Source organism: Salvelinus alpinus, chromosome 17 (genome assembly GCF_045679555.1).
Source record: "Salvelinus alpinus chromosome 17, SLU_Salpinus.1, whole genome shotgun sequence".
In the NCBI taxonomy this organism is placed as follows: Eukaryota; Metazoa; Chordata; class Actinopteri; order Salmoniformes; family Salmonidae; genus Salvelinus; species Salvelinus alpinus.
In genome coordinates this window covers 46,140,216-46,160,176 of record NC_092102.1, presented here as the reverse complement: position 1 = coordinate 46,160,176, position 19,961 = coordinate 46,140,216, and the positions used below count along the sequence as shown (strand labels likewise).

Below are 19,961 nucleotides of genomic sequence, written 5' to 3'. Positions count from 1 at the left end.
ATTTTTACACAGAGTGAAACACGGTAGAGAATAGCAGTCTGAAACACTCCGCTGCACTAACACGTTGTCCACTGACCATGAATACAATCGACTTGGATAACATTAGTGAAACAGCAGAGATCAATGAGAGAGTTAATAATGGCCTCAAAGCTATCAGTGTTGTTCCCCTTTTCACCCCTCCTCCCCCCTCCACCCCCCCTCCACCCCCCCTCCTCCCCCCATCCTCCCCCCTCCTCCCCCCTTCCTCTAACCCCTTACATTACACCACCACATTAACACACAATGTGCAGCAGCTGCAAGTGGAAAGTTAAGACTTGCAACATATGTTTTCTGAAAACCAAAAAGAAGAAGAAGAACATTTTTTTGGGTTATATTTGTTTTTTGGGCGGGCTCATTTGGGTGAGTGGGGGGGGGGGGGGGGGGGTTGTAACAAAAATAGCCAGATGGAAGAGACATTTATGAGTATGTTAGATGAGCCTGTGAGAAAGAAGTCTAGATGGGGGTTAAAGAGACTGAGAGAGAGAGATAAAGAGAGAGGGAGAGAGAGAGAGAGAGAGAGAGAGAGAGAACGTTTGTATATTTTCTACCTCACTTGCTTTGGCAATGTTAACATATGTTTCCCATGCCAATAAAGCCCCTTGAATTGAATTGAATTGAGAGAGAGTGCGGGAGAGACAGAGAGAGAGAGAGAGAGAGAGAGAGGGAGGGAGAGAGGGAGGGAGAGGGAGAGGGAGAGGGAGAGAGAGAGAGAGAGAGAGAGAGACAGACAGACAGACAGACAGACAGACAGACAGACAGACAGACAGACAGACAGACAGACAGACAGACAGACAGACAGACAGACAGACAGAGAGAGAGACAGACAGACAGACAGACAGACAGACAGACAGAGAGAGAGAGAGAGAGAGACAGAGACAGAGACAGAGACAGAGACAGAGAGAGAGAGAGACAGACAGACAGAGAGAGAGAGAGAGAGAGAGAGAGAGAGAGAGAGAGAGAGAGAGAGAGAGAGAGAGAGAGAGAGAGAGAGAGAGAGAGGGGAGAGAGAGAGAGAGGGGGGAGAGAGAGAGAGAGAATGAGACAGAGCTGCAATTCCTGACAAAATGTCAGAGAGAGAAATAAAGTAGGAACAGCAGCAGTATTACTCCCCTGTGTGACCAACAGCAGCAGTATTACTCCCCTGTGTGGCCAACAGCAGCAGTATTACTCCCCTGTGTGACCAACAGCAGCAGTATTACTCCCCTGTGTGGCCAACAGCAGCAGTATTACTCCCCTGTGTGGCCAACAGCAGCAGTATTACTCCCCTGTGTGACCAACAGCAGCAGTATTACTCCCCTGTGTGGCCAACAGCAGCAGTATTACTCCCCTGTGTGGCCAACAGCAGCAGTATTACTCCCCTGTGTGGCCAACAGCAGCAGTATTACTCCCCCGTGTGACCAACAGCAGCAGTATTACTCCCCTGTGTGGCCAACAGCAGCAGTATTACTCCCCTGTGTGGCCAACAGCAGCAGTATTACTCCCCTGTGTGGCCAACAGCAGCAGTATTACTCCCCTGTGTGACCAACAGCAGCAGTATTACTCCCCTGTGTGACCAACAGCAGCAGTATTACTCCCCTGTGTGGCCAACAGCAGCAGTATTACTCCCCTGTGTGACCAACAGCAGCAGTATTACTCCCCTGTGTGGCCAACAGCAGCAGTATTACTCCCCTGTGTGACCAACAGCAGCAGTATTACTCCCCTGTGTGACCAACAGCAGCAGTATTACTCCCCTGTGTGACCAACAGCAGCAGGAAGTCAGTGTGAAAGACATTCTTTATCAGTTGGAGGAAGATTCAATATTTATCACAATGCTATTATCTAGTTAGTCACTATCAAGGTTATTCCATTGAAATGAATCAAGCCCACTAGCTAGAACCATGAGGACAACAGTCAGATGGATGTCGTTCTGTCCAAGTGTTTGGCACTGGCTGCCCCTCTGTTCCAGTCCCCGTGAGGGCGTCATCTCCGTTGCAGTCAGGGTGGAACACAGCTGAGAGAGGTCCTTCTGGGGACCACAATGCCTTGTTCCTCTTTCTTACATCGAACTTAACATGGATGAGGCAAGAGGCACAACAACAAAAAAGGGGTTTAGCTGTTAATGGGTTTTCTTGTTTTTGTACCCTCATCCTCTCTCTCGCTCTCTCTCTCTTTTCTGAAGTGAGGGACATTTCCTGTGAAAGTGACACAATCTATTGACACTTATGCCAACTCACAGCTCTCTGCCCGTGCCCCAACAAGACGGGTAGCCTTTTCTCATCAGAGGTCTTGAAAACCTTTAATGATGGTTTTAAAATTTGTCGAAATGAAACTCTAATTGCTTTATATTTTTGACATTTTGTCAGGAATTGCAGCTCTGTCTCATTCTCTCTCTCTCTCCATATTTCTCTCTCTCTCTCTCTCTCTCTCTCTCTCTCTCTCTCTCTCTCTCTCTCTCTCTCTCTCTCTCTCTCTCTCTCTCTCTCTCTCTCTCTCTCTCTCTCTCTCTCTCTCTCTCTCCATATTTCTCTCTCTCCCTCTCTCTCTCCCTCACTGTCTCTCTCTCTCTCTCTCTCTCTCTCTCTCTCTCTCTCTCTCTCTCTCTCTCTCTCTCTCTCTCTCTCTCTCTCTCTCTCTCTCTCTCTCTCTCTCTCTCTCTCTCTCTCTCTCTCTCTCTCTCTCTCTCTCTCTCTCTCTCTCTCTCTCTCTCTCTATGTCTCCTGTCCCTCCCTCCCTCTATCCATCCTTACCCTCTGTGTCTGTGTCCAGCCCAGTCCTCTTGGATCTCTGGCTGCTCTCTGACTCAGACAGACTGCCTTCCACTTCCTGGTGGTCTGATCTGCTCCCTGACTGTAAATGTCAAACAATGACATGACACTAACTGTAAAATGACCTCAGATCAGTTACATTTTATACGCCGTGCACATATAGGAAGAGTAGATGCTTGCCTTGCCGTTGGAGAAAAGTTGCTTCTGCAATCCAGAATTCAGAGCCTCAAGGAGCACCACTGTAATTACAGAGAAACATCAATGAACATACTAACACAGGTATGGACACAGCTGTACATGCCCTTGTACAAGAACACGTAGCCTTGTCGAGCTGTCCTGTACCTGGGCGCAATGAGATGGTCAGAACAGGGACTTTCCTGTCCTCAGAGTCCTTTCCTGTCTTTTGATCTACTTTCCCCTCAGCTTCCTCCTTCTCTGGCTGCTCTTCCTCCTGTGGATGGGGTTAGACATATCACATGACTAAATCACGTGTGTGTGTGTGTGTGTGTGTGTGTGTGTGTGTGTGTGTGTGTGTGTGTGTGTGTGTGTGATGGTGTGTGTGTGTGTGTGTGTGTGTGTGTGTGTGTGTGTGTGTGTGTGTGTGTGTGTGTGTGTGTGTGTGTGATGGTGTGTGTGTGTGTGTGTGTGTGTGTGTGTGTGTGTGTGTGTGTGTGTGTGTGTGTGTGTGTGTGTGTGTGTGTGTGTGTGTGTGTGTGTGTGTGATGGTGTGTGGTATGTACAGAGTCATGGAGTTTCGTGATCTGATGCTCCTTATCCTACGGTAACAGAGCGGCCGATGACAGATGACAGTGAGTGGTATGTGTATTTCACATGCTATTTGATATAAACTACTGTTCAAAAGTTTGGGGTCACTTAGAAATGTTCTTGTTTTTGAAAGAAAAACATTTTTTTTGTCCATTAAAAAACATAAAAGTGATCAGAAATACAGTGTAGACATTGTTAATGTTGTAAATGACTATTGTAGCTGGAAATGGCTGATTTTTAATGGAATATCTACATAGGTGTACAGAGGCTCATTATCAGCAACCATCACTCCTGTGTTCCAATGGCACGTTGTGTTAGCTAATCCAAGTTTATAATTTTAAAAGGCTAATTGATCATTAGAAAACCCTTTTGCAATTATGTTTGTACAGCTGAAAACTGTTGCCCTGATTAAAGAAGCAATAAAACTGGCCTTCTTTAGACTAGTTGAGTATCAGGAGCATCAGCATTTGTGGGTTCGATTACAGGCTCAAAATGGCCAGAAACAAAGAACTTTCTTTATTGATTCTTTAATCAGAACCGCAGTTTTCTTCAATCAGAACCGCAGTTTTCAGCTGCTCATCTCTTAACGTGCCATTGGAACACAAGAATGATGGTTGCTGATAATGGGCCTCTGTATGAAAATCATGTGTTTTATGTTATTTCAATGGACAAAAATGTGTGCTTTTCTTTCAAAAACAAGGACATTTCTAAATGACCCCAAACTTTTGAACGGTAGTGTATGTCGGATCAAGTAGAGCACCTTAAGGTTGTGGTTGTTGGGGCTTTGCCTCTGTTGGCTGGTGGGACGTGTAGAAGAGGAGGATGAAGGAAGAGCAGGTGTGGAGGAAGAGGAGGATGAGGAAGAGGGGGGACAGGCCTGGCTCTGTGGCGAGGAGTCTGTCCTGGTGGTCCTGTTAGATGTCTCCCCTTCTATGTACATGTCCTGTAGCGTGGGGCTGGCCTTGCTGTCTTGTGGTGACTTAATGCTTTTGGATCTCCCAGGATCAGACAGGTCCAGAGGAGAGTCAGCCTCTTTCAGATTCTCCCCAAACACCATCTCTGTCTGCACCACCGCCTCCCTCCACGAGTGTGGCGCCACCCGCCTGTCACGCTCCTGTACCCATGCTGTTGGTCTCTCCCCGTGCTCAGTGGACAGACTCCTGGTCAGGCTGGCCTGGGGAGGGTGGCTGGGCTTGAGCCAGGCCTTCCCAAGGCTGCTGTTCTGCTGGACGTAGGTCTGTAGATTGGGGAAGCGTGGTAGGTTAGGGTTATGTTTGGATTGGGACACCAAGCCGTCGTCCACAGAGGTGGCCACGGTGACCCAGTCGGAGTGCTCCGGCAGGGGCCAGGGGAGGGAGAGACGGGCACTTTTGATGGGGCGCGGCCAGTAAGGGACCGGAGCATGAACCAGGTGACGACTGTGCTTCTCATCTCCAGGTAGAGAGGAAGAGGTGGAGAAGGAGGATGAGAAGGAGGATGAAGAGGGGAGAGGCCTGTCTTTCTGGACAAGTAGGGGGTGTGGAATGGTGGGAGCGACAGGGGAGCGCTGCTGACCAACCATCTCCACGCTATGGTCTCTAAGAGAGGGATGTTGGAAGAGGAGAAAGAGGGGGAAGAGGAGAAAGAGAGGAACATTTTGAATGCTAATGTTTTTCTCTTTTCTCTATTTGCTGTTATTGCCTCACTTGCTTACCTCTTCTGCCCAGTGTTGCCTCTGGCTGTAATGTGCTCTGGCCTCAATGCTTGTGGGATGGGAGTGGACATGGATAGGGGCTTATGGGATTCCTTTGTGAGATAAAAAGAGAGAGGGTGGCTGAAAGAGGACAAGGACATATATTCCTAGATATTTTTAGTTAACGATTTGTTGTAGACAAACAAAATATGCTTACATAGGATTGTTTCCCATTCAATCCCCTCACATCTCTGCGTTCAGGTAGTGTCTCTGTTTTGTCGAAAAGACAAGAAGAACATACATCCTGATGATTATACTGGTGATGATGATGAGTCATCATTAAATGACTGTAAATCCTTTAGGTTCATAACGAAAGTGTTTCCTTTACTCTCACCGTCAACTCTAAAAGAGAGACTGTGGTCTGTCTCAGTCTTCACTATGGACAGCCCTGCAGTGGCGCCCTCTGGTGGCTGGTTAATAGACCTGATGGCTGTGAGGCGGTGTGGCGTAGCAGAAGGTGAAAGGTCAGCCGACTGTCTGACCTCTGGAGTTGCATCTTGGGAGGAGGAATGTCCACTCTGACCTCTGAAACGACAAGCATGTTACGCTCCCGAACACTCAAGACAGAAACACAGACTCACGTGTGAAACATACAGAACTTACTCTAGTACCGCTTTCAGATGCCTGCCCTCTTCTCGCAGCCTTTGGTTCTCCTTTTTCATCGTGTTCATCTCTCCAGCTACAAAATACAAAATACTGAAACTAGTCCCCAGGCCATGGCTAATGTTAAAATACTGAAACTAGTCCCCAGGCCATGGCTAATGTTAAAATACTGAAACTAGTCCCCAGGCCATGGCTAATGTTAAAATACTGAAACTAGTCCCCAGGCCATGGCTAATGTTAAAATACTGAAACTAGTCCCCAGGCCATGGCTAATGTTAAAATACTGAAACTAGTCCCCAGGCCATGGCTAATGTTAAAATACTGCACTGTAGCTACAAAACAGGGGGCCTAGTTGGATCTTTACACAATGCTAGAGAAACATGTGGAGAAGGGAAGCTCAGAGTGCAAATGACAGGGGGCAAATGGAACATGAGTCCTCCTAAATGCAGTGTCGGGGGGGGGGGGGGGGGGGGGTGTTCTCTAATTAGTGCAACAACAAAACAAGTTGTGTTATTGTCACACACCGGATAGTTGCAGTTTTTACAGGGTCAGCCATAGTAGTACGGCATTGTTGGAGAGAACGAGGGTTAAAGTGCCTTGCTCAAGGACAGACTTTTCACCTTGTCTGCTCAGGTATTTGAACCAGTTACCAGCCCAACGTCCTAACCACCAGGCTACCTGTCACCCACTCTCCTATTTGTTTAAAATGCAATTTGTACAGTGGTAAAGATGAAAATAAAAGCTTATTTCCGAATTAAACGAAAATCCCCACATCTGTGTCATGGTTTAAACAATTGTTTTTCCACATATGGCAGCACTTATCATCAGCCTAACACCTGACAGTCTCTTTTCAGGTCTACCAACTTTTCTTTCTACAAAAAAAAAAGGTTATTTCGTCAGAAAGACTCATCAATTAATTCAGGCTACAAGAATGTAGACCCAATGATAATTGCCAACTGTCATTACACGTTGGGGAATTGTGTAACGTTTGTCTCTTTCCGTTCATCAAGTGGTGTTAGTCCACAGTGCTTTGCTTGGATACTGGAGTTATTTTGGAGTGGATGAACATGTGCAGGTAGTCTCCTTTTTTGAAGTGATTTGGTTGACATCATGAGTGGTTTTTGATCATGCCAAATTGAAAGGTCATTTAATTTTTTTTTTTTTTTTAAATGAATAAATAAATGAATAAATAAATGTACCGTTAAATGGCACCTTTACTATTTTGAAGCTCATAAACATTTTGGGTGACATGGGAGGTTCCTTAAAAAAAAAAAAAAAAAACCCCAGAGATTCCTCGAATGTCACAGTATAATTGCCACTCTAAATGGGGTTGATGTGATGTGTTAGCTGTCAGCTACCCAGGATGGAGATGTGCTGTAGGCTCTGGATCTGAGAGGTCTCATACTCCTGCTGCCGGCGCTTGGCCACATCCTGAGTCACAGTACACCTGTCACACAGCCCCGCCCTCAACCTAAAGCACAGAGGTCGGCGGGGGGTCAAACAGTGACAAACATGGAGCTAGAGGCAGACTGGTGTTAAAGTAACTGTCTAGTGAAATACTTGAGTGTTAAAGTAACTGTCTAATGAAATACTTGAGTGTTAAAGTAACTGTCTAATGAAATACTTGAGTGTTAAAGTAACTGTCTAATGAAATACTTGAGTGTTAAAGTAACTGTCTAATGAAATACTTGAGTGTTAAAGTAACTGTCCAGTGAAATACTTTTCTTATAAGCAAAAAAGGTAATTAAATATGTTAAAAAGCAGCTTTTCCGTGTTAGAAATGGTGTGGCTATACCCACGATAACAGAATGGTGTGGCTATACCCACGATAACAGAATGGTGTGGCTAAACCCACGATAACAGAATGGTGTGGATAAACCCACGATAACAGAATGGTGTGGATAAACCCACGATAACAGAATGGTGTGGCTATACCCACGATAACAGAATGGTGTGGCTATACCCACGATAACAGAATGGTGTGGCTATACCCACGATAACAGAATGGTGTGGCTATACCCACGATAACAGAATGGTGTGGCTATACCCACGATAACAGAATGGTGTGGCCATACCTACGATAACAGAATGATGTGGCCATACCTACGATAACAGAATGGTGTGGCTATACCCACGATAACAGAATGGTGTGGCCATACCTACGATAACAGAATGATGTGGCCATACCTACGATAACAGAATGGTGTGGCTATACCCACGATAACAGAATGGTGTGACTATACCCACGATAACAGAATGGTGTGGGAGCATACCGGTCATTAAGTATATTCATACGAGTAGACCGCTGATTGGCCAGCTCAGCCAATGAGGCAGGATGACATCATTCTCTCTTTGAGGAAATATCCAATCAAATCAAATGTTATTTGTCACATGCACCGAATACCACGTGGGTAGAGTTTACCGTGGAATATTTACTCTCCCTTTCCCAACAATGAAGAGTTAAAAATACAAATAAATAGCAAGCATGTCTGAAACGGTCTGTTTGAGATACAAGTTTTAAGTTGGGATTTTTAAAGTATTTTTTTTTTTTTCAAATGTATCCGTTGGCCACAAATACAAGTATAAGATGAGTCAAGAATATTCCTTGGGTATGGGTTAAAAGAATATACACTTTTAAAAGTGATATTTTCACTGGGACAGTTACTTTAAAACAGCATACACACGGACACACACACTGGTGGCACAAAAAATGAATATAATACTATAATATACAGTGTATGCCATTTAGCAGGTGCTTTTATCAGTCATTCATGCATACATTTTACATATGGGTGGTCCTGGGAATCCAACCCACGGTTTTGCCATTACAAGTGCCATGCTCTACCAACTGAGCTACATAAAATACCCCAAACACAGACAGACACATTGCTACATGCCCATACAGTACACACACACACACACACACACACACACACACACACACACACACACACACACACACACACACACACACACACACACACACACACACACACACACACACACACACACACACACACACACACACACACACACACACACACACACCCACCCACCCACCTGTTTTCCAGCTGTTTGATGTTGTCTGTGAGTAACCTCTGCTGTTCTCTCAGCTGTTGGTTCCTGTTGAACAGCTCCTCCATTCTCTTTGTATCACTACTTAGACCAACACACCAACAAGTGCTGTATCAATACGTCTCCCACACATCAACATATCACCCTTTGGTGAATCAAATCAAAGTTTATTGGTCGCACACACAGATTTTGCAGATGTTATCACAGGTGTAACGGTCGTTTCTAGCTTCAACGGTGCAGCAAGACGTAGCAATACACCACAATATACACATAATCCCCCCCCAAAAAAGTAAAAAGAGAAAGGAATTAAGAAATAACAGAACGAGCTGTTATAACATTATTAAAGTAACTAGTGTTCACTGACTATGTACATAGTGCAGCAGTCTCTAAGGTGCAGAGTACTGGGTGATAGCCAGCTAGTAACAGTGACTAAGGTTCAGGGCAGGGTACTTGGAGGAGGCCGGCTAGTGGTGACTATTTTACAGTCTGATGGTCTGGAGATAGAAGCTATTTATTAGCTTTCGGTCCCAGCTTTGATGCACCTGTACCCGCCTTCTAGATGGTAGCAAGGGGAACAGGCCATGACTCGGGTGGCTGAGGTCCTTAATGATGTGATGTGGCCTTCCTGTAGATGTTCTGGAGGGCAGGCAGTGTGCCCCTGGTGATGCGTTGGGCTGACTGCCCTCTGGAGAGCCCTGCGGTGGCTCCCGACAGAATGTTCTCCATGTTGTATCTGTAGAAGTTTGTAAGGGTCTTAGGGCCAAGCCAAATTTATTCAGTCTCCTGAGATTGAAGAGGCGATGTTGCGCCTTCTTCACCACACTGTTGGTCTGGAAGGACCATTTTAGGTCCTCAGTGATGTGCACGCCGAGAAACTTAAAGTTTTTAACCCTCTCCACTGCGATGATGTGGATGGGGGCGAGCTCTCTCTGCCGTCTCCTGTAGTCCACGATCAGCTCCTTTGTTTTGTTGACATTGAGGGAGAGGTTATTTTCCTGCCACCACTCTGCCAGGGCCCTCACCACCTCCCTGTAGGCTGTCTTGTCATTGTTGGTAATCAGGCCTACCACTGTTTTGTCATCAGCAAACTTGATGATTGAGTTAGAGATGTGCGTGGCCACGCAGTCATGTGTGAACAAGGAGTAGAGGGCCCCCGTGTTGAGGATCAGTGTGACAGGGGTGTTGTTGCCGACCTTCACCACCAGGTATCACTACATCTTCCACATATCAATATATCACCCTTAAGTAATGTGCTTTGAAATGGACTCAGCATTTACTTACCATCCCTTTTTATTGGTTAGCTCCTGCAATTTCTCTTGCCATTCTACAGAGAGAGAGGGAGAGAGAGAGGGAGAGAGGGAGGGAGAGAGGGAGAGAGAGAGGTATAGTAGAGAGATAGTAGATGGATTGATAGATAGTTAGATCATGTTAGAATATTAATTCTATAGTATTGTCTTGTGTGGTACCACGCTCATATCTCAGATCATCAGCAACACTGACACGGCAGAAGGGTTGATCACTCACTTTGGACCTCTCGGTCATGGGACTCCCTCAGTTTGTGGAGGAGATTGTTGAAACCATCCAGAGCCATGGAAACACTGCTGTCACAGCCGACCTTTAAACAGGACCCCTCTCTCTCTCTCTCTCATCCACTACAGAAATGTCCTCAACTGGGGAAGAAAACCATCCAAAGCATAGGTTCAGGTTTCCACATGCCGGAGCGCAGCAGACCTTAAGGCCACTTCCACAAATAGGAGGCAAACTTATGACAAACTTGGAAATGATAAAAAATTGGAAATGTTAACAAGTTTATTAAGGTCTGCGCCAAAGGCCTCAATTTGAGTGTACTGTGTGTGTGTGTGTGTGTGTGTGTGTGTGTGTGTGTGTGTGTGTGTGTGTGTGTGTGTGTGTGTGTGTGTGTGTGTGTGTGTGCGTGAGAGAGAGTATCACTTGAGTCCTGTTACTAGACTTGCCTTATGTTCTACAGGTCTACGTATAAATCATAGAACAGGGAACATTGTTTGTGAAATCATCCGTTACTTGCTGTAAGATGACACTGCAGTCCTGTCATGTGATATCTTTACAATAAGGCCATGAAACACAACATGTGTAGAGGAGCAGTACAGTAGACTATAACATGTCTAGAGGAGCAGTACAGTAGACTATAACATGTCTAGAGGAGCAGTACAGTAGACTATAACATGTGTAGAGGAGCAGTACAGTAGACTATAACATGTCTAGAGGAGCAGTACAGTAGACTATAACATGTCTAGAGGAGCAGTACAGTAGACTATAACATGTCTAGAGGAGCAGTACAGTAGACTATAACATGTCTAGAGGAGCAGTACAGTAGACTATAACATGTCTAGAGGAGCAGTACAGTAGACTATAACATGTCTAGAGGAGCAGTACAGTAGACTATAACATGTCTAGAGGAGCAGTACAGTAGACTATAACATGTCTAGAGGAGCAGTACAGTAGACTATAACATGTCTAGAGGAGCAGTACAGTAGACTATAACATGTCTAGAGGAGCAGTACAGTAGACTATAACATGTCTAGAGGAGCAGTACAGGAGACTATAACATGTCTAGAGGAGAGGAGCAGTACAGTAGACTATAACATGTCTAGAGGAGAGGAGCAGTACAGTAGACTATAACATGTCTAGTGGAGCAGTACAGTAGACTATAACATGTCTAGAGGAGCAGTACAGTAGACTATAACATGTCTAGAGGAGCAGTACAGTAGACTATAACATGTCTAGAGGAGCAGTACAGTAGACTATAACATGTCTAGAGGAGCAGTACAGTAGACTATAACATGTCTAGAGGAGCAGTACAGTAGACTATAACATGTGTAGAGGAGCAGTACAGTAGACTATAACATGTCTAGAGGAGCAGTACAGTAGACTATAACATGTCTAGAGGAGCAGTACAGTAGACTATAACATGTCTAGAGGAGCAGTACAGTAGACTATAACATGTCTAGAGGAGCAGTACAGTAGACTATAACATGTCTAGAGGAGCAGTACAGTAGACTATAACATGTCTAGAGGAGCAGTACAGTAGACTATAACATGTCTAGAGGAGCAGTACAGTAGACTATAACATGTCTAGAGGAGCAGTACAGTAGACTATAACATGTCTAGAGGAGCAGTACAGTAGACTATAACATGTCTAGAGGAGCAGTACAGTAGACTATAACATGTCTAGAGGAGCAGTACAGTAGACTATAACATGTCTAGAGGAGAGGAGCAGTACAGTAGACTATAACATGTCTAGAGGAGAGGAGCAGTACAGTAGACTATAACATGTCTAGTGGAGCAGTACAGTAGACTATAACATGTCTAGAGGAGCAGTACAGTAGACTATAACATGTCTAGAGGAGCAGTACAGTAGACTATAACATGTCTAGAGGAGCAGTACAGTAGACTATAACATGTCTAGAGGAGCAGTACAGTAGACTATAACATGTCTAGAGGAGCAGTACAGTAGACTATAACATGTCTAGAGGAGCAGTACAGTAGACTATAACATGTCTAGAGGAGCAGTACAGTAGACTATAACATGTCTAGAGGAGCAGTACAGTAGACTATAACATGTCTAGAGGAGCAGTACAGTAGACTATAACATGTCTAGAGGAGCAGTACAGTAGACTATAACATGTCTAGAGGAGCAGTACAGTAGACTATAACATGTCTAGAGGAGCAGTACAGTAGACTATAACATGTCTAGAGGAGCAGTACAGTAGACTATAACATGTCTAGAGGAGCAGTACAGTAGACTATAACATGTCTAGAGGAGAGGAGCAGTACAGTAGACTATAACATGTCTAGAGGAGCAGTACAGTAGACTATAACATGTCCAGAGGAGCAGTACAGTAGACTATAACATGTCTAGAGGAGCAGTACAGTAGACTAGAACATGTCTAGAGGAGAGGAGCAGTACAGTAGACTATAATATGTCTAGAGGAGCAGTACAGTAGACTATAACATGTCTAGAGGAGCAGTACAGTAGACTATAACATGTCTAGAGGAGAGGAGCAGTACAGTAGACTATAACATGTCTAGAGGAGAGGAGCAGTACAGTAGACTATAACATGTCTAGAGGAGAGGAGCAGTACAGTAGACTATAACATGTCTAGAGGAGCAGTACAGTAGACTATAACATGTCTAGTGGAGCAGTACAGTAGACTATAACATGTCTAGAGGAGAGGAGCAGTACAGTAGACTATAACATGTCTAGAGGAGCAGTACAGTAGACTATAACATGTCTAGAGGAGCAGTACAGTAGACTATAACATGTCTAGAGGAGCAGTACAGTAGACTATAACATGTCTAGAGGAGCAGTACAGTAGACTATAACATGTCTAGAGGAGAGGAGCAGTACAGTAGACTATAACATGTCTAGAGGAGCAGTACAGTAGACTATAACATGTCTGGAGGAGCAGTACAGTAGACTATAACATGTCTAGAGGAGCAGTACAGTAGACTATAACATGTCTAGAGGAGCAGTACAGTAGACTATAACATGTGTAGAGGAGCAGTACAGTAGACTATAACATGTCTAGAGGAGCAGTACAGTAGACTATAACATGTCTAGAGGAGCAGTACAGTAGACTATAACATGTCTAGAGGAGCAGTACTGTAGACTATAACATGTTTAGAGGAGCAGTACAGTAGACTATAACATGTCTAGAGGAGAGGAGCAGTACAGTAGACTATAACATGTCTAGAGGAGAGGAGCAGTACAGTAGACTATAACATGTCTAGAGGAGCAGTACAGTAGACTATAACATGTCTAGAGGAGAGGAGCAGTACAGTAGACTATAACATGTCTAGAGGAGAGGAGCAGTACAGTAGACTATAACATGTCTAGAGGAGCAGTACAGTAGACTATAACATGTCTAGAGGAGAGGAGCAGTACAGTAGACTATAACATGTCTAGAGGAGAGGAGCAGTACTGTAGACTATAACATGTCTAGAGGAGAGGAGCAGTACAGTAGACTATAACATGTCTAGAGGAGCAGTACAGTAGACTATAACATGTCTAGAGGAGCAGTACAGTAGACTATAACATGTCTAGAGGAGCAGTACAGTAGACTATAACATGTCTAGAGGAGCAGTACAGTAGACTATAACATGTCTAGAGGAGCAGTACAGTAGACTATAACATGTCTAGAGGAGCAGTACAGTAGACTATAACATGTCTAGAGGAGCAGTACAGTAGACTATAACATGTCTAGAGGAGCAGTACAGTACACTATAACATGTCTAGAGGAGAGGAGCAGTACAGTAGACTATAACATGTCTAGAGGAGCAGTACAGTAGACTATAACATGTCTAGAGGAGAGGAGCAGTACAGTAGACTATAACATGTCTAGAGGAGAGGAGCAGTACAGTAGACTATAACATGTCTAGAGGAGCAGTACAGTAGACTATAACATGTCTAGAGGAGAGGAGCAGTACAGTAGACTATAACATGTCTAGAGGAGCAGTACAGTAGACTATAACATGTCTAGAGGAGAGGAGCAGTACAGTAGACTATAACATGTCTAGAGGAGAAGAGCAGTTCAGTAGACTATAACATGTCTAGAGGAGAGGAGCAGTACAGTAGACTATAACATGTCTAGAGGAGCAGTACAGTAGACTATAACATGTCTAGAGGAGCAGTACAGTAGACTATAACATGTCTAGAGGAGCAGTACAGTAGACTATAACATGTCTAGAGGAGCAGTACAGTAGACTATAACATGTCTAGAGGAGCAGTACAGTAGACTATAACATGTCTAGAGGAGCAGTACAGTAGACTATAACATGTCTAGAGGAGCAGTACAGTAGACTATAACATGTCTAGAGGAGAGGAGCAGTACAGTAGACTATAACATGTCTAGTGGAGCAGTACAGTAGACTATAACATGTCTAGTGGAGCAGTACAGTAGACTATAACATGTCTAGTGGAGCAGTACAGTAGACTATAACATGTCTAGTGGAGCAGTACAGTAGACTATAACATTTCTAGAGGAGCAGTACAGTAGACTATAACATGTCTAGAGGAGCAGTACAGTAGACTATAACATGTCTAGTGGAGCAGTACAGTAGACTATAACATGTCTAGAGGAGCAGTACAGTAGACTATAACATGTCTAGAGGAGCAGTACAGTAGACTATAACATGTCTAGAGGAGCAGTACAGTAGACTATAACATGTCTAGAGGAGCAGTACAGTAGACTATAACATGTCTAGAGGAGCAGTACAGTAGACTATAACATGTCTAGAGGAGCAGTACAGTAGACTATAACATGTCTAGAGGAGCAGTACAGTAGACTATAACATGTCCAGAGGAGCAGTACAGTAGACTATAACATGTCTAGAGGAGCAGTACAGTAGACTATAACATGTCTAGAGGAGCAGTACAGTAGACTATAACATGTCTAGAGGAGAGGAGCAGTACAGTAGACTATAACATGTCTAGAGGAGCTGTACAGTAGACTATAACATGTCTAGAGGAGCAGTACAGTAGACTATAACATGTCTAGAGGAGCAGTACAGTAGACTATAACATGTCCAGAGGAGCAGTACAGTAGACTATAACATGTCTAGAGGAGCAGTACAGTAGACTATAACATGTCTAGAGGAGCAGTACAGTAGACTATAACATGTCTAGAGGAGCAGTACAGTAGACTATAACATGTCTAGAGGAGCAGTACAGTAGACTATAACATGTCTAGAGGAGCAGTACAGTAGACTATAACATGTCTAGAGGAGCAGTACAGTAGACTATAACATGTCTAGAGGAGCAGTACAGTAGACTATAACATGTCTAGTGGAGCAGTACAGTACACTATAACATGTCTAGAGGAGAGGAGCAGTACAGTAGACTATAACATGTCTAGAGGAGCAGTACAGTAGACTATAACATGTCTAGAGGAGCAGTACTGTAGGTTCTGTGAGGATCAATGCAGTTGACTATTCCAAGTACATGCACAGGGCTTGGTGATCTGTTGTTGAGAAATTAACGCGGGAACAACTCTGAAGTCACACACATTAATATAAAATTCAAATGTTTGTTTTGACTTAGGCCTTCTTCTCTGTTTCATTATTCTTACTTGTGTCTGTGTGAATCCCAATAGAAGGTGAGAGGGTGTGTCAACGCACTCTAAACACCGTGAAGCATTTTTTGATCTGAGCAGTTCTCAGAAGCAGCATGTTGGGATACGTTGTCTTAACTGTCCCAAATGTTGCAGCAAAGCAAGAGAAGACCTGTCTGTCCAACGGTCTGCCTTTCCCTGCTCACAGAGTGTTGCTTAACAGGCTCTCGGGTTCAAACTGTAACATACACACGTATTACATACATTTACATTGTAGACATATGAGATATAACACACACTAGGCTTTTGACAGATTGATCGAGGTAAAGGTCCGTTATCAGTAATCAATCATTTACCCCTCTTTAAAAAAAAAGAATTTACAGATCAATAGACCTGAATTATTCATATCCAAATCATTGTATCTGTCCTAGTGGCCTAAATGTATGTACACCTATAGAACAGAAATGGGTATTAGCTGTGTAGCTGTGTAGCTGTGTAGCTGTCTAGCTGTGTAGCTGTCTAGCTGTGTAGCTGTGTAGCTGTCTAGCTGTCTAGCTGTCTAGCTGTCTAGCTGTATAGCTGTCTAGCTGTATAGCTGAGTAGCTGTGTAGCTGTGTAGCTGTGTAGCTGTGTAGCTGTCTAGCTGTCTAGCTGTCTAGCTGTCTAGCTGTATAGCTGTCTAGCTGTATAGCTGTGTAGCTGTCTAGCTGTATAGCTGTGTAGCTGTGTAGCTGTGTAGCTGTCTAGCTGTGTAGCTGTGTAGCTGTCTAGCTGTGTAGCTGTGTAGCTGTGTAGCTGTCTAGCTGTGTAGCTGTCTAGCTGTATAGCTGTCTAGCTGTATAGCTGTCTAGCTGTGTAGCTGTCTAGCTGTCTAGCTGTGTAGTTGTATAGCTGTATAGCTGTGTAGCTGTGTAGCTGTGTAGCTGTGTAGCTGTCTAGCTGTGTAGCTGTATAGCTGTATAGCTGTGTAGCTGTCTAGCTGTGTAGCTGTATAGCTGTATAGCTGTGTAGCTGTGTAGCTGTGTAGCTGTCTAGCTGTCTAGCTATATTGCTGTCTAGCTGTATAGCTGTCTAGCTGTGTAGCTGTGTAGCTGTGTAGCTGTATAGCTGTCTAGCTGTGTAGCTGTATAGCTGTCTAGCTGTATAGCTGTCTAGCTGTGTAGCTGTGTAGCTATCTAGCTATATTGCTGTCTAGCTGTATAGCTGTCTAGCTGTGTAGCTGTGTAGCTATATAGCTGTCTAGCTGTGTAGCTGTGTAGCTGTGTAGCTGTATAGCTGTCTAGCTGTGTAGCTGTATAGCTGTCTAGCTGTATAGCTGTGTAGCTGTGTAGCTGTGTAGCTGTCTAGCTGTGTAGCTGTGTAGCTGTATAGCTGTATAGCTGTGTAGCTGTGTAGCTGTGTAGCTGTCTAGCTGTGTAGCTGTGTAGCTGTATAGCTGTCTAGTTGTATAGCTGTGTAGCTGTCTAGCTGTGTAGCTGTCTAGCTGTATAGCTGTCTAGCTGTCTAGCTGTATAGCTGTGTAGCTGTATAGCTGTGTAGCTGTGTAGCTGTGTAGCTGTGTAGCTGTGTAGCTGTCTAGCTGTCTAGCTGTCTAGCTGTCTAGCTGTGTAGCTGTGTAGCTGTGTAGCTGTGTAGCTGTGTAGCTGTCTAGCTGTGTAGCTGTCTAGCTGTCTAGCTGTCTAGCTGTCTAGCTGTGTAGCTGTGTAGCTGTGTAGCTGTATAGCTGTGTAGCTGTGTAGCTGTGTAGCTGTCTAGCTGTGTAGCTGTGTAGCTGTGTAGCTGTGTAGCTGTGTATCTGTGTAGCTGTCTAGCTATGTAGCTGTCTAGCTGTGTAGCTGTGTAGCTGTCTAGCTGTGTAGCTGTGTAGCTGTCTAGCTGTGTAGCTGTGTAGCTGTATAGCTGTCTAGCTGTGTAGCTGTGTAGCTGTCTAGCTGTGTAGCTGTGTAGCTGTGTAGCTGTGTAGCTGTCTAGCTGTGTAGCTGTGTAGCTGTGTAGCTGTCTAGCTGTCTAGCTGTCTAGCTGTGTAGCTGTGTAGCTGTGTAGCTGTGTAGCTGTGTAGCTGTGTAGCTGTGTAGCTGTCTAGCTGTGTAGCTGTGTAGCTGTGTAGCTGTGTAGCTGTGTAGCTGTCTAGCTGTGTAGCTGTGTAGCTGTCTAGCTGTCTAGCTGTGTAGCTGTGTAGCTGTCTAGCTGTCTAGCTGTGTAGCTGTGTAGCTGTGTAGCTGTCTAGCTGTCTAGCTGTATAGCTGTGTAGCTGTGTAGCTGTCTAGCTGTGTAGCTGTGCCATGCATAACTATGTTTGAACAAGAAAATAGGAGACGTAGAGCTCCACACACTGAGAAAAGGGAAGGCTGTCGTATGACAGGACACAGGGAGGTGGCTGAAGTATCTGTGACACACATTTAAAACCACAGTCTTATGCACACTGTGTGAATGAAGCCTGATCCATCACAGAATTGGAACGTTTTGCCGAAATGAGACAGAATGACAGACAGATACTCATGCATGCAACGACAGCACGTGACAAGGCTCCTATAGAAATAGACATATAGATTCAGTTATATGGTTCCTGACGTTAAAAAAAAGAAGGGAAATCCAGGAATCGAAAAACAACTGATTGGACATCCCGCCATTTTTTTTGGTAAACAGTTGGGGGATGGGGAGAAGAAGTTGAACTACTCCTATATTTATCGACAGAGCTATCGATGTTAAGGACTGCCCTGCGTTAGATCAACATGATAGTTTTACCAAGTTTTATCCACATAAAAAAAATGGATGTAGTAAATCCCAGATTGCCCCTTTAATCCTGCAATCCTTGTACAACACGGTGTTGGGAAATAGACATAGGAACCCAACAGTAGGTTATTGTCACAACATGTTAAATATCTGTGCTCTGAGAAAATGCACCGGCTACAGTTCCTAAACTGTTCCTTTCCTGTTCTGTCATCTACTCTGCCCCCAAAATCATCACACAAACTAATAGCTCACCGTTAATCCATTATCCCATCATCTGAACAAATTCAATGTGAACAAATGCACACTTCACTATACTGTTTTGTTATTTAAAAAACAACAACATGTGGTTCAATCAATGATCATACAAGACGCTGTTAGGAAGAAGATAACATTAACCATAAATATATATAACTGTAAATAATTCAATTGAATATCATCCTGTTCTTTGTTATACAGATGAATCCTCATTTCCATCCATTGTCTATGTATTCCCTGTTCTAATGAGGATTCAATGAGAAGGACGCATAAGGAGAGAATCCTTTCCTGTATGCTAATGAATAGACTCTCCTGCCCAGCATGCCTCCTGGCACCGGCCCACCCAGCAACCCTTCCCAACTTTACAGGGCCCCAGCTCCCCACCACACATTGTCAACAGGTACACTCACCTTTTCCAGGTCCCCACCGAGGACCAGTCACTCTGTCTGTCTGTCCTTCTGTCTGTCAATCACTTGCAGTCTGTCTCTTCTCCTCCTTAGCCCTAGAGAGCTGGTTGGTCAGTGCCAGAGATAGAGATGGATAGAGTAACAGAGAGAGAGAGAGAGAGAGAGAGAAAGAGAGAGAGAGAGAGAGAGAGAGGAAAAAGATGCAAGGGAAAGCCCCCCCCCCCCCCCCCCCATCTACACCCCAGGGGAAACAGGTCTGAGCGGTCCTAGAGAACACAAACACGGATGCCCAGGCCAGTTCTCCCTTGATATTCCGGTTCTGCAGAAATCCAGCTAAAACCGGACCAACCAGATTTCTGAACCATTAGAGAGCAGACAGAAGCGATAGGGTAACTCAAACACAACAATGTCAACTTTTCACTCTTACGTTTCAGACGTAAAAAGAGGCAGAGATGAACAAAATGACATGAATCAGGGTCTATAAACATTGAGTTATGATTGAGTAACTATAGAATACCAC

General features: G+C 44.4%; 1 protein-coding gene across 3 annotated transcripts; it reads right to left on the bottom strand.

Moving 5' to 3' along the window:
- Nucleotides 1–224: 224 nt before the first annotated feature.
- Nucleotides 225–19,613, bottom strand: LOC139543040 (RBBP8 N-terminal-like protein). Of its 3 annotated transcripts, XM_071349152.1 has the most exons (14): nt 19,445–19,613; nt 10,483–10,628; nt 10,240–10,282; nt 8,944–9,042; nt 7,242–7,354; nt 5,884–5,959; nt 5,615–5,805; nt 5,438–5,490; nt 5,242–5,333; nt 4,309–5,125; nt 3,126–3,234; nt 2,964–3,022; nt 2,766–2,865; nt 225–2,084 (listed from the first exon to the last, which is right to left on the bottom strand). In XM_071349152.1, the coding sequence occupies exons 2-14, from the start codon at nt 10,547–10,549 to the stop codon at nt 2,014–2,016; spliced, it is 1,890 nt and encodes a 629-aa protein (XP_071205253.1). In that variant the 5' UTR covers nt 10,550–10,628; nt 19,445–19,613; the 3' UTR covers nt 225–2,013. The 3 variants fall into 3 exon arrangements, with proteins under 3 accessions (XP_071205253.1, XP_071205251.1, XP_071205252.1); XM_071349150.1 differs by lacking the exon at nt 2,766–2,865; XM_071349151.1 differs by lacking the exon at nt 2,766–2,865 and having other exon boundaries at nt 8,944–9,039; nt 19,445–19,612.
- Between the last annotated feature and the right edge of the window lie 348 nt (nt 19,614–19,961).

Excerpts from the sequence above, each read along its gene's own strand:
- LOC139543040 (XM_071349150.1), bottom strand. The coding sequence starts at position 10,549 with ATGGCTCTGGATGGTTTCAACAATCTCCTCCACAAACTGAGGGAGTCC. Across the intron at positions 10,283-10,482 it reads CCATGACCGAGAGGTCCAAA|AATGGCAAGAGAAATTGCAG; the intron begins GTGAGTGATCAA and ends CTCTCTCTGTAG. Across the intron at positions 5,960-7,241 it reads ACAGCACATCTCCATCCTGG|CTGGAGAGATGAACACGATG; the intron begins GTAGCTGACAGC and ends TGTATTTTGTAG.